The 13,779-nt window shown below is 42.5% G+C and overlaps 1 protein-coding gene across 2 annotated transcripts in view; it reads right to left on the minus strand.

Annotated features, from left to right (window-relative positions):
* The window catches only part of WDFY4 (WDFY family member 4), a 218,664-nt gene that overhangs the window by 65,137 nt on the left and 139,748 nt on the right, over positions 1 to 13,779 (minus strand). For both annotated transcript variants that reach the window (XM_083505395.1, XM_083505396.1), the window contains 4 exons: positions 7,737 to 7,885; positions 4,515 to 4,635; positions 2,952 to 3,037; positions 1,632 to 1,694 (listed from right to left, as the gene is read on the minus strand). In XM_083505395.1, the coding sequence (XP_083361521.1) occupies positions 1,632 to 1,694; positions 2,952 to 3,037; positions 4,515 to 4,635; positions 7,737 to 7,885 (419 nt within the window). The remainder of the gene's footprint in view (positions 1 to 1,631; positions 1,695 to 2,951; positions 3,038 to 4,514; positions 4,636 to 7,736; positions 7,886 to 13,779) is intronic.

Consider the following 13,779-nt stretch of genomic DNA (forward strand, 5'->3'; position numbering starts at 1 on the left):
AATTTAGAAAATAAGTTGGTCTATGAGGGAAGCAGAGAGGACCCGAAGAAGCTCCAACCAAACAGTGGGGTAGGAGAGCTAGGAAAAAAAATGTATCTGGCAACCCATGCGCCCCTTTGGTTTCAGATAGAACATAGGGACCCCTGACCATTAGGTCCAGTCGTGACCGACTCTGGGGTTGCGGCGCTCATCTCGCTTTATTGGCCAAGGGAACTGGCGTACAGCTTCCAGGTCATGTGGCCAGCATGCCTAAGCCTCTTCTGGCAAACCAGAGCAGTGCATGGAATAATAATAATAATAATAATAATAATAATAATAATAATAATAATAATAATAATTTATTATTTATACCCCGCCCATCTGGCTGGGCCTCCCCAGCCACTCTGGGCGGCTTCCAAAAGAATATTAAAATACTATAATACATCAAACATTAAAAGCTTCCCGAAAATCGCCGTTTACCTTCCCGCCAGAGCAGTACCTATTTATCTACTTGCACTTTGACGTGCTTTCGAACTGCTAGGTTGGCAGGAGCAGGGACCGAGCAATGGGAGCTCACCCTGTTGCAGGGATTCAAACCGCTGACCTTCTGATCGGCAAGCCCTAGGCTCTGTGCTTTAACCCACAGCGCCACCTGCATCCCATAGAACATGAGTAGACAAGTCTAAAAACCATGGGAAACAAATTTCCACAGCCCTCTAGCGGCTACAGTAGCTCGTTTCCCAGAAATTTAGCGTCGATTCTGGAAGTGCATGCTCAATTGTGACCAAACTAAACCTGCTGGTGTATATTTTGCTTTGTGAAGTTTCACCTGAGATCTTTGGGTGAATCAAGGAATATGTACAGTTAATGAGTGTGAAGAAGACTGGGAATGTTTTAAACACTCTGGGAATGCTAAGCAAGAAATAGCAATCAGTGATCAATTTATTTTCTTGGTAATTTCTTCTTGGAATATTTTTACCTACGTATTATTTCAGCTATTGTAACTCATATCACTGTCACTCATCTTTGAATTAAAAAAAATAAACAAAAAAATACCATTATTATTTATGTTGGAATGGATTACCATTTCGCTTGTTATATTCACATCCACACAGCAAAGCCATAGCAGAATGAGACAGACTGAGAGGAAGAGTTCAGAAAGCTTTGGTTTCTGTTTGCTGACTGAGTAGAGAGCTGTTTTGATGTTCCTGACACACAAGATTTGTATTTCCTCTAAAGAAAAGATTCAACTTTCTTTTCAAAGCCTTCACGAAACTCAGTCTTTTGTACCTTCTCACCCACAATCAATCCTGCAAATGCCTTTTTCTTCTTCTTTTGACTACCGCTAGCTAAAGGGGGGGGGGGCAAAAGAAGTCAACACATTCTACTTCACTTTTGTCACTTTTGCAAGTGTTTGCTCATAAATCCATTCTGCCCAGTTAATTATTCAATTGTATCTACATTTTTTTAATAGATAAAAAGATCCGTACAAAAATTTGCACATGAATAATATGTGTAAACTAATATACACCATATACAATTCCCAGCACACCCTTTGTCAGGTAACAGGGGGCACATTGCTTTAAAATGCTTGCTACAGTTCTAAAAGAGAACGAAAGGCTTATCAGTGAATTAATTAATGCAGTTGTTACCTTATATTAATTGATGCTTCCGTGATGCCTTTCGATTTCAGATTAGGCTTCTTCGAATAAAATCTGAACCAGAACGAAGAAAATACAGCAACAATAGAAAGGGCTGATTCATGCTCAGAAATCACAATTGCTTTAGAAATTAACTTTTAAGGATTCCAGTATGTTTTGCCAGCTAAGCCCCAGTGTAGTTCAACCACCAATTATGCGCTCAAGACAAGCTGCTGATAGGACTGGGAGAACCTTGCAAATACAGTGGTACCTTGGTCTACGTTCCAGAAGTCCATTCTTAAACCAAAAAGCGTTCTTAAACCAAGGCATGCTTTCCCAGAGCAGCGGGGGACTCAGTTTACAAATGCAACACACTCAACAAGAAGCGGAACATGTTCTGCTTCCAAGGCAAAGTTCACAAACCAAAACACCTACTTCCAGGTTTGCAGCTTTCTTAATCCAAGTTGTTTATAAACTAAGCTGTTCTTAAACCAAGGTACCACTGCATCTCCTTCAGCTTCTCAGAGTAGAACACACACACACACGGAAGTAAAAATCACTTGAATTTCCCTCCGCATACAATTATTCCATAACCCCAGTTAATTTCCCATACCACATTTTGTGTTAAGATTAGCTTTGAGAAGGGACAACAAGAAGCAACAAACACAGCAGAAATATATGAGCTCATACACCCACATATTATTTGAAGGAAGTTGTTAACAGATTATCTTAGCTGTCCAGCAATAACCCTATTCAGTCAATTTTAACTCAAAATATGCTAGCAGGAAAAAACCCAACTGGCTCAGGAAATAATTACATGGAGGGGCAGTTGTTGATGTTGTTGACGTGTGTGGATTGTGGGATAGTCATTTTTCAGCTATTAGTGCACATGCAAGACCGGGAAGGTTAACTCAACAACGAAATAGGTTTCTGCATACAAATTATTTTGCATACAAAATATTTACACACTTTGCAAATTTGGGTGGGTCCAGGAGAAAAACACATGCCTTGATATTCTGATAATACGAAAAATAAAACCTCATGTTTGTAAGGAGGGATCTGGGAAATTGCTTTGCAATATTCAGCTACATTTCCAAGATATTGTGAGTTTCACCAGCCTTCTTTTTCAATAGGGTAATAGCGGTTCTAGGCAAAACTTGTCACAGTGGAGCAAAGAGTTGTTGCTCCCAAAGCAAATTGCAGTCCAACAGACTGACAAGAATAATGGCATGGTTGTGTCACTGGGGGAAGTTAGCACAGGATCAGGCAGGAGGGAATGTCCGTCAGTGCACTAAAGAGCCTTTGGGAACTTTGAGCTCTCGTGTGAGGTACCTTTTCAGGGTTTTCGTCCTGTCACTGTTGTGGAATACAAGGAATATGGAGTAGCCACTTCTGAAGAAGATTTCCAAGGCAATCTCCTGTGAGAACAAACCAATGGCAGAATGGTGAGATTACAATGGAAAAGGGAATTCATGATCTAAGTAATGCACGAAGGGGTTAAGATCATTGAGTAACCTGTCCTGCCAGGCTTAGTTCACCTTGGAGAGGAACTAGGTAATAAATGCTTTGTTCCCCCTCCAGTCTACCTGAGAAGCTTGGCATATGAAGAGGCTAAGCTGGTTGCTTCAGCTTAGCAGATGTCTCTAACAAGCCACTCTTTAGTTCCTATAATTTAGGAACTTTCACCACTGTAACTAAGCCAAGTTTTACTGCCTGTGCAACTTTTTCCAAATGCTGTATGGGAAAGCACATGGATCTGACCTTTGGAGAGTTTGTGAGTAAACCATTTTTAACTTACCAAATGTGTGCTTTTTCTCTATGCTAAGGAAGTGTCAGAACTCACAAGGGTTTTTAAAGGTCTAACAGCCTATATTTCCATGCTTTACTTTCCTGCATGTTTTCCTGCATTTTAAATCTCTGCTGGTGTTCTCTCACCAAAAAGTACTTGCCCCAAACCTAGATCTTGGCATCCAGGGCATAATCCCTTTTATGACTATTTTTCTTTGCCACCAACAGTAAGGAGTTCTTAGCTCCATCCATCCAGGCAACCCATTTGCTCTCCCCGGTTAGGAACGAATCCAGGTTTCCAGGTCAGATTGTGGTTTTGCTGAGCCAATCTCAGTACTTTAGTTTATTCGTTCAGCTGCTTCTCAAACACCAGTTGCCCAAGGCCCTTCCCTATATTCTTAGGCTTGGAAGAACGCTTGAATAACATCCAATAACATCCAAAACATTTTCCTTCAGCCTGAAGAAACCAGGACTGTGCTGCCAAACTTCAGATTCTATTTTTTGTCTTCTTCAAAATCCACAATTTGTTTCTGTTAAGTTGTGGGTGAACATATCAGACGACACAGCGATTCTTCAAACAGCTCTTGTTTATTCAGAGGCCAGAACAGAACTGAACTGAAGGGTTCAGTCAGCCTGCTTATATAGAGCTCCAGTACAATGTAACTGTAACAATTTTCTAAAACTATCAAATCACTGAACGTCACTTTCGACCCCTTATTTGCATAACTATCTACAGTATCCCCCTGCTGGCCCAGGGTGAGAACTTCAGTACATAACAGTTTCTGTTATTCAATTACCAATGCAAGGTTTCAGTGTGGAATTTCTTTTACAGAGATCGCCAGAAAGGGAAGCACCTAGCATCCCCCCTCAGCAATGCTTTCCCAAAACTTTGGGGAGGGAAATATCTCAGATCCCTCCCCACAAATGTCAACACGACTGCTAGCCAAAGAAGCACTCACAGTCCACGCATGCTTACTATTCCCCCCTCCGTTTTCTTTTCTGATCGTACAGCTATATTTCTTGCACCTGAAAGGCCGTATATTGTGGCTGCATATTGTCAGATATCCTGTACCAAAGGAAAGGTCCGTGCCAACAGCTGGTTCCTACCTGTAGAAGAAAGCACATCGGATGGATCTCTTTAATGTCACTGTAGGAATGGCAGGAACATGTAGCCTGTCCTGTGGCCGGGTCTTTGTCGCACAAGCTATGAATGAATGTATCATTGATGCTAGAAGGAAAACAGGAAATGGACATTAATCAAGGACTGCAGCATTGACTTGTCGCTCTTAACAGGAAGATTGGAGTGTTTCTCTTGTTTCTCTACTCCTCTTCTGTACACAATCAACAATCATGTTGGAGTGGCTCTGCAAAACAAGCTAACCTGTCCCCCCCCCCCCCAAATCAGAAGTACCGTATTTTTCGCTCTACAAGACGCACCAGACCACAAGACGCACCTAGTTTTTGGAGAAGGAAAACAAGGAATAAAATATTCTGAATCTCAGAAGCCAGAACAGCAAGAGGGATCGCTGTGCAGTGAAAGCAGCAATCCCTCTTGCTGTTCTGGCTTCTGGGATAGCTGCGCAGCCTGCATTCGCTTCCATAAGACGCACACACATTTCCTCTTACTTTTTAGGAGGGAAAAAGTGAGTCTTATAGAGCAAAAAATACGGTAATTTGGCTTTTTTCTGAGCCAATCTATCTTGTAAAAGATGTCGCCCAGCCCCTACCTCCAGTCAGCCCCGTTCACTTCCAGCTCAACCAAGCTTCTTCTCCTTAGCAACAGCTGCCACCCTTTGGCAGTGCCACAGGGAATGAGGAGGTCTTTCCCCCCTCTCTCTGGTGCCAGGGCATAAGGTTCTTGCCGCCCTTGGGAAGTTAGCCAAAGCTTGGGGAAATTACATTTCTCAAGGTCTTGGAGCCTTATGGATTAGCGGTTAAGCTGGGAACTCTCCCCTGATTACCGTATTTTTCGCTCCATAAGACGCAGTTTTTTCCTCCTAAAAAGTAAGGGGAAATGTAAGTGCGTCTTATGGCGCGAATAGCGCTGCGCAGACAGGGAGAGCTCCACAGCGCCCCTTCAGCGAAGCGCCTCTCCTGCAAAGCAGGAGGAGGAGCAGAATGGGCTCCTGGCTTCTGCCTTAGCCACGCGAAGCCTCTTGAGGGCAGGGGGAGCCTTCATCCCGCTGCCCTGAAGAGGCTTCGCGCTGCTATCCCAGAAGCCAGAACAGCAAGAGGCTATCCCAGAAGCCAGATCCCTCTTGCTGTTCTGGCTTCTGGGATTCAGAATATTTTTTTTCTTGTTTTCCTCCTCCAAAAACTAGGTGCATCTTGTGGTCTGATGCATCTTATAGAGCGAAAAATACAGTAATTAGATTTTAAAAAAACAGAAGAGAAGAATTTGCAGGCTCCGAATGCCTGTTTCTTTTTGGGCAGGTAACTTGGCTTCAAGAAAGAAAGAAAGAAAGAAAGAAAGAAAGAAAGAAAGAAAGAAAGAAAGAAAGAAAGAAGCTCAAATCAGAAATACACACAGGCCAGAGATCACCAACCATTTTGGAGTAGTGGGTATGTTTTTGAGGGCTCCTTATTTCTAAGAGCGCTAGAGACGAACTTTCTGTTTTAAAATGAAAGCTCGACATCTGTGGCTGCAGTGGATAGTCTTCACAGCACCCGTGGGCACTGGTTGGCCATTCCCCAAACAGGCAAACATAACTGCAACAGTGAAAGTTTCTTAGGAGCAACAAGTAACAACGACAGATAATCACAGGTACAAGAAGAAGAAGAAGAGTTTGGATTTGATATCCCGCCTTTCACTCCCTTTAAGGAGTCTCAAAGCGGCTAACATTCTCCTTTCCCTTCCTCTCCCACAACAAACACTCTGTGAGGTGAGTGGGGCTGAGAGACTTCAGAGAAGTGTGACTGGCCCAAGGTCACCCAGCAGCTGCAGGTGGAGGAGCGGAGACGCGAACCCGGTTCCCCAGAATACGAGACTACCGCTCTTAACCACTACACCACACTGGCTCTAAGCTACAGAAAAGCTACAGAAAAAAGAAAAGCACAGAAAAGCAGAGGAATGCAGAAATTTGAGGGAGTGATGTAGACAGGAACCGGGAGAAAAATCCAAGAGAACAACTTGTTTTGAAGGAGACGAAAACTTTGATGTGGAAGCACTTTAAGCACACAACAGCAAGCAATATGCCAATATGGGTCCCTGTGTCTGTGGGCGTTGAATTGGGATTTGATCAGAATATAGATGCGGCTATTTTATGACACTTCAGAAAGGGCATGTTTTGCCAAGGGCTGCTGTTTTATGGCAGTTGAGTTCCCCAGCATTGTAGAAAGGAGCTGATCTTGATAATAATTTTTATTAGATTTCAATTACAATCCAACAATAGCCTCATTATAACAATACCAATCTATAATACAATTTTAATAGCCAAGAAATGGAAAAATTACCAACTGTGGAAGAATGGCAGATGAAATTGATGGAATAAATGGCGTTGGCTGACCTTACTGGAAGAATCCATGACCAGAAAGAAGAGGAATACCAAGAAAAGTGGAAGAAATTTAAAGACTATTTGAATAAATATTGTAATATTAAAAATTAGAAATTACTTGAAAGTACCAAATAGGACTAGGATTATATTAGGAGTTAGTTAAATAAATGAGATCTAGAACTTTAAGAAAAGTTAAGAAATTTGATTTTAATTGGAATATTGTGTTTTAATAATGATATTAGAAAACTGCTACATTCAAATACAAGGAAATTCAGATGGGAGGGCCCAGAGGATGTCAAAGACATGTTTATGAGGTTAGAAGTTTAAATAACCAATTAATTTGTGTTGTCTAGGTGTTTGTTGTTATGTTTGTTATTTTCTTTTTTGCTTATATTTGTGATTTTGTTTCTTTTTTCTTTGTTGTAGTATGTTATAATTGTAAGAAACTTAATAAAAATTATTTTTAAAAACCAACAACAATTCATAATACAATTACTAATACCAATCATTCAAATACCAAATTATATCATTTAGATAAGGTGGCCCCTCGCATGCTAGAATGGATGGTTTGATTATTTTCTTTATTTCTGCGTTCCAAAATCTTATTAATTTCAATCACATTCCGGTCATCATCATAATCCCTTATACAACAACTGCAATATTAATAACTCCTATTCGTTTTGACACATTAAATGATTCATAGAACTACAAGTGAGGCGCTCAAACTATATCCTTGTTCGTCCTGTGTGTGGCAATTATTCTGTTTCTTCTTCTTCTTGTAAAATGGTATGTCTATCTTGATATAGGAGCTGATCTTGGGGACGAAAGAACTCACCTGGTTATGCAGTGCTTTGTGCAGTAAACTTCCCCCAGCGGGGACACAGTGAAATTCTTGCAGATGTAGAAATGTTCTTGGCCAAAGAGAAGCGCTCCTTCCAAGACAATGTGTCCCTGAACGACCACCACCGATTGCCTGCATGTTATCTAAAGAGGGAAGCAGGCAGCGCATTTTACCAACAAAACAGTGGCCACTATTTGAATATTCTTGAGCATTTCACGGGTGAAAAGAGGTATACCTGTCTATCATTGATTACTGTACTACGCTGTTTCTTTGCTAGCTTACATTCCTTTGTTTTGTAATATCCTGCTACTCAAATACCATACTTTTCCGTGTACAGTGGAACCTTGGGTTACAGATGCTTCAGGTTACAGACTCTGCTAACCCAGAAATAATACCTCGGGTTAAGAACTTTGCTTCAGGATGAGAACAGAAATTGCGTGGCAGCGGGAGGCCCCATTAGCTAAAGTGTTACCTCAGGTTAAGAACAGTTTCAGGTTAAGAATGGACCTCCAGAACGAATTAAGTTCTTAACCTGAGGTACCACTATACAGTGGTACCTCGGGTTACATACGCTTCAGGTTACATACGCTTCAGGTTACATATGCTTCAGGTTACATACGCTTCAGGTTACAGACTCCGCTAACCCAGAAATAGTGCTTCAGGTTAAGAACTTTGCTTCAGGATGAGAACAGAAATCGTGCTCCGGTGACGCGGCAGCAGCGGGAGGCCCCATTAGCTAAAGTGTTACCTCAGGTTAAGAACAGTTTCAGGTTAAGAACGGACCTCCAGAACGAATTAAGTTCTTAACCCGAGGTATCACTGTATAAGACTAGGTTTTCCCCTTAAAAATCGTGCTAAAAAGTGGGGGTAGTCCTATACCTGGGTAGTGCATAGGGGTGGGCGTTGATTGGTTGCTGCCGTGGCTGTCAGGGGCTATTGTGTGTGTTATTGGATGCTGAGTCAATGGGTGGCGTTGATTGGCTGACGCTGCAGCAATTGGGCGGGTGATTGGCAGCTTCTTCAGGTGAGGGAGCAGACGGGAGGCGGGTTTTGTGACGTGTGTGGGTGAGCAATTTCCGGCATTCCCCCCTAAAAAAAGCTCAAGAACCCTTGGTAATCCCCCCCCCAAAAAGGGGGCAATCCTCCGCAAAAATAGCTCAACAACTTTTTGCCATCTCCCCCCATTTTCTGAAATTTCAGTCCCCCAAAATAGGGGGCGTCTTATAGACAGAAAAGCATGGTACATTCAGCAACATTTCTACCTGGATAGTCATGGAGGGAAGGGATCAATTTTGTATCTCTGGGTATTAATGATATGTGCACAACAACTGGGACAGAATGAAGCTGCCCTGGTGACAATGACTGCAGCTTTCCTTGTACAGTGGTACCTCGGGTTACATATGCTTCAGGTTACATACGCCTCAGGCTATTTCCATCCCAGAAATATTACCTCGGGTTAAGAACTCAGGATGAGAACAGAAATCGTGCTCCGGTGGTGCGGCGGCAGCAGGAGGCCCCATTAGCTAAAGTGGTGCTTCAGGTTAAGAACAGTTTCAGGTTAAGAACGGACCTCCAGAACGAATTAAGTACTTAACCTGAGGTACCACTGTACTAGGTTGCAGGGGAGCAAGGCAACAAAAAGGTTGGGGCTACATGGATCCAACAGTGGGAGAGCCAAATTGGCTAGACCAGTGTGTGTGGACAGCCTCAGTTTCGCCACCCCCTGTCCCGCCCTTGCCCTAGTCATAAGAGTAGAGAAGAAGAAGGCAGCCAAGTTACCACAAGCATTTGGGTCTTTTGTGACTGGGAGGAACCTACTTCCTCAGGCAAAGCAGGAACCAGTCTATGTGGATTGTGAGACAACTCTATCAGTTGTCCTTTTAAGGCAGAGGAGACCTGATAGGTGACCACATAACACCTAAATGAACATTGAAGAAGATGGGCGTCCTAAAAATGCTTCCTTCTCTTTGCTTAGAAAGCTGTAGATGATGTCAGTTTGCATTTCTTAGTGCAGAAAGTATTGATCTTAACTCAAGAGGGTACTGGAAGCTTCTCTGTGTGAAAGAAGCAAGCAGAAGGTTCGTGATGTTTGGGTTATTCCTTCAGAGAAGCTGAGTACAGCTGGTTTAAACCGATTCTGTTATCTTTTCTGTCAAGGTCATGCTGACTATAAAAGTAAGGCCAGAAGGAGCCAGGGTTTCACTTTCTCTTTCTATCTCTTTTCCTTCTGGTGTGGTGTTCTGTACATAGTTTGCTTAGTGTTAAGGTTTAGACTTATTATAAGTTATTGTAATTTAAGTTAAGTCTGCTGCAACTGGATTTCTTATGGACTGTGCCAATCCTGAATGTATTGGATTTGTGACCATTATGCTCATTTGCCTTCAGGAGCAGTAAAGCTCTGCTGGATGAAATGCAACTGCCTCTGGTCTATTTTTTGGGAATCCTGCAACGTCTTTAAGTTTTTACCCTGCTAACTATACATTGGAATCTGCTCTGGATCAATATTGAGTAGAATTCCATGACAGATGAAGGGATCTCGTAGGACTTTTCCAGAACATATCTAGAGATGTGGGTGGCACTGTGGTCTAAACCACAGAGCCCAGGGCTTGCCGATCAGAAGGTCGGCGGTTCAAATCCCCCGACAGGGTGAGCTCCCGTTGCTCGGTCCCTGCTCCTGCCCACGTCAAGTGCAAATAAATAAATAGGTACTGCTCCAGCGGGAAGGTAAATGGCGTTTCTGTGAGGTGCTTTGGTTCGGCAGAAGCGGCTTAGTCATGCTGGCCACATTATACGGAAGCTGTCTGCGGACAAATGCTGGCTCCTTCACCCTATAGAGCGAGATGAGCGCCGCAACCCCAGAATCATTCGTGACTGGACCTAATGGTCAGGGGTACCTTTACCTTAGAACATATCTAGCACTTGAGTCCTTGGAGGACTGGAATCCTGCACAACCAACTTGACAGTTCTCAAGCTGTACTGAATCGACTCAACTGAAGCAAAGTCTTTCCATCAATGAACACATTCACAGTCTCAATCATTCTCTCTCTCTCTCTCCCCCCCAACAAGCATCAAAGCTCAGACACAAATGAGGTAGTTTTATAAAGGTGCCCCCAGGGAAAATAGTGTTGTTACCTAATGAAGCAGCGTAGAGCCTGAAATTAACATAGATTAACTAAACTTGCCTTTTCTCAGAGCAGAACACAGAACAAGTTCATTGGTTACTAGAATAATCATTCAGTGATGCAAAGGTGACATGAAATAATTGAATAATTACCTCCAAAGATATTTCTCGGGGCAATGAGCAATGGATTGCTCAATTCATTCAGGGATGCAAAACAGAAAGGATTTAAGTGACATACGTCGGATATTAAAGACATGTCCTAATTTTGTTGGTACAAGATGATATACAGTTTCAATATATAATTGAAAATAGGCTGCTTTCAGATGGGTGGCAATTAGTATTAGCCAATCATTGCTCTGCGGTTGTAAATTCCAAGCAGAACTGAAACTGTCTTTCTACTCACTATCTGGAATATAACATTTTTTTTATGAGTACATCCTACTATGCTCCACCCACACTGGTGGGTGTGATGTAATAGTTGTGGGTGGAGCCATTAGTAGCAGGACACACCCCTCCTGGTGTCATTTTATGAACTTGGTCAGTCTTTCAATTAGAACAAAAATGCTTTTGCAGCTGTATTTTGTTTATGAAAGAGATTTGTAGTGTTATTATACCATAAGACTATTGAGTTAATCTTGGGTAAAGAATGATATCCTTCCCGCCCCCGCCCCCCGCAAAAAAACCCAACATTTGCATTCATTGCCATTGTAGAAACATGGCTAATGGCAGTAGCTAGAAAGCTTTTTAAAAATGTATTTTTAAAAGTTTGACATTATGGAGGTAGAGTTTTATATGTATCTTTCCTTTAAATGTACATATATAACTGGAAGAATGGGACGCGGGTGGTGCTGTGGGTTAAACCACAGAGCCTAGGACTTGCCGATCGGAAAGTCAGCGGTTCAAATCCCCGCAACGGGGTGAGCTCCCGTTGCTCAGTCCCTGCTCCTGCCAACCTAGCAGTTCGAAAGCGCCTCAAAGTGCAAGTAGATAAATAGGTACCACTCCAGCGGGAAGGTAAACAGCATTTCTGTGCGCTGCTCTGGCTCGCCAGAAGCGTCTTAGTCATGCTGGCCACATGACCCGGAAGCTGTACGCCGGCTCCCTCGGCCAATAAAGCGAGATGAGCGCCGCAACCCCAGAGTCTGTAACAACTGGACCTAATGGTCAGGGGTCCCTTTACCTTATATAACTGGAAAAGTGCTTCAGTACTAATTAGAAATTAATTACTGCTAGGAATAGACACTTTCAGGATCTTTATTTATGCATATTAATTATTTTGTACTGGTGTAATATGTACATAATGCCTGGTCTCAGTTAAATATTCAAGCAGTGATTCATACCAACTAAAGTTTCTGGAACATTTTTGAAGGCAGTTCCACACAAAACACTGAATGGGTTTTTATGATTTGACTGTAGCTTGGAAATAACACAATCTTAGTATATTCCTTGATCTCAACTGGGCAAACAATGTAGTTCTTATTTCCCACCCCTCCTTTATCTTTCCTGTTGAATCGGTCTCCAGATATTTTGCTTTTCCTCTGCTAATTCCTTCTGTGGGAAAGAGGGAGTTATTTTTCAACGGCACAGAGACCTTTCAGAGCCCCAGCATCTGAGCTATCTTAGGACCCGATCCTAAGAAAATCAAGCATGTTTACGTGCGGTAAATGCATGAACACAGGTTCACTGAGAAACACAGGTTCTTTACAGTGCAAGAAGCTGATCCATTTGGTTTATCCCTTTCCTAATGCAAACACTCCCAAAAGTAATCGCGGCAGCCGAGAATTTGCCCATCTCTGCGAAAACCCAAAGTGTGCAGTTCCACATACAACAACATTTTTACAGAATCAAACTGTTTCAGAAGCCAGCGCAAGCAATTTGGTACGGGAGAGGTGATTATCAAGGAGCAGTGCTGTGAGAGAGCTGGTTCCTGCTCTGTGGCCAGCAGACTAACTGAATTAGCATGCTAACTGAGCATATAACGGCTAATGTTACCTCCCGCAGCTTTCTAAAATTTGTATCGACTTAGCTGTTGCTAAAAGAATGCTTCTGGCATGTCTTGTGGCTTCCTGTGGAGTTACACAGAGGAACAAAGCAGTGTGGATGTTGGGTAGCAACATTACGTGTGCCAAGGCAAGCAAAACCTGTCTCACTGAGGTTACACTGATGGGAACAGCTTAATTGTGTTGCCTCGATCTACAAGAAACCTAAAGTCCAAGCAAACACATACGTATCACATTCAGAGGACCTTGTTTGACTGATGAACATATCGGCTCGACAGTGTTCCTGAACATTTCTGAAAGGCAATGCTACAGTGACAAAATGCTGTTATATAAAGTTGCAGTTAATGAAGGATATATATTGGCGGGGGGGGGGGGTAGGGAGAGTGAGGTTGTAATTTTCTCATCCCATGGTAAAGATAGTAATAGGTTGTAAGAGTACATTATTAATTGCAAGTCCAATATAAACATACTGTACTGTGAACGGCTGAAGGCAGAGGGCCCTGTCTGAATGCTGACCTCAATTCTTATACACAGAAAACTAGCTCATCAAAGAGGACACTTCTCCCTAGCATCTAACTTTCTATGTGCGGAGTTTTTTCACGTGGAGACACATTCAAGTCAATAGCAAATGAGCTGTTTCTTGAGCAATCGTTCTGAATTGTCTGAAGGGAAGTCATATGATCAGTGCTGGATTTATATATAAGCTAAACAAGTCATAGCTTAGGGGCCCCACTCTCTTGCGGACCCCCAAAAAAATTAAAGGGAAAAAACACCCTGGATGTACATTTCCAAAATATAAGATAAAAAACAAATAAAATAAAACCTACATACAGCAACAGTGTTTTGTGTTGTGTAGGCTCCTATGGTGTAAGTCATGGGCCCCGCCTGCTAGCCTGCTCCCTAAAATATCACTGGT

The sequence above is a fragment of the Podarcis liolepis genome (genome assembly GCF_965112155.1).
Source record: "Podarcis liolepis genome assembly, chromosome: 5".
In the NCBI taxonomy this organism is placed as follows: domain Eukaryota; kingdom Metazoa; phylum Chordata; class Lepidosauria; order Squamata; family Lacertidae; genus Podarcis; species Podarcis liolepis.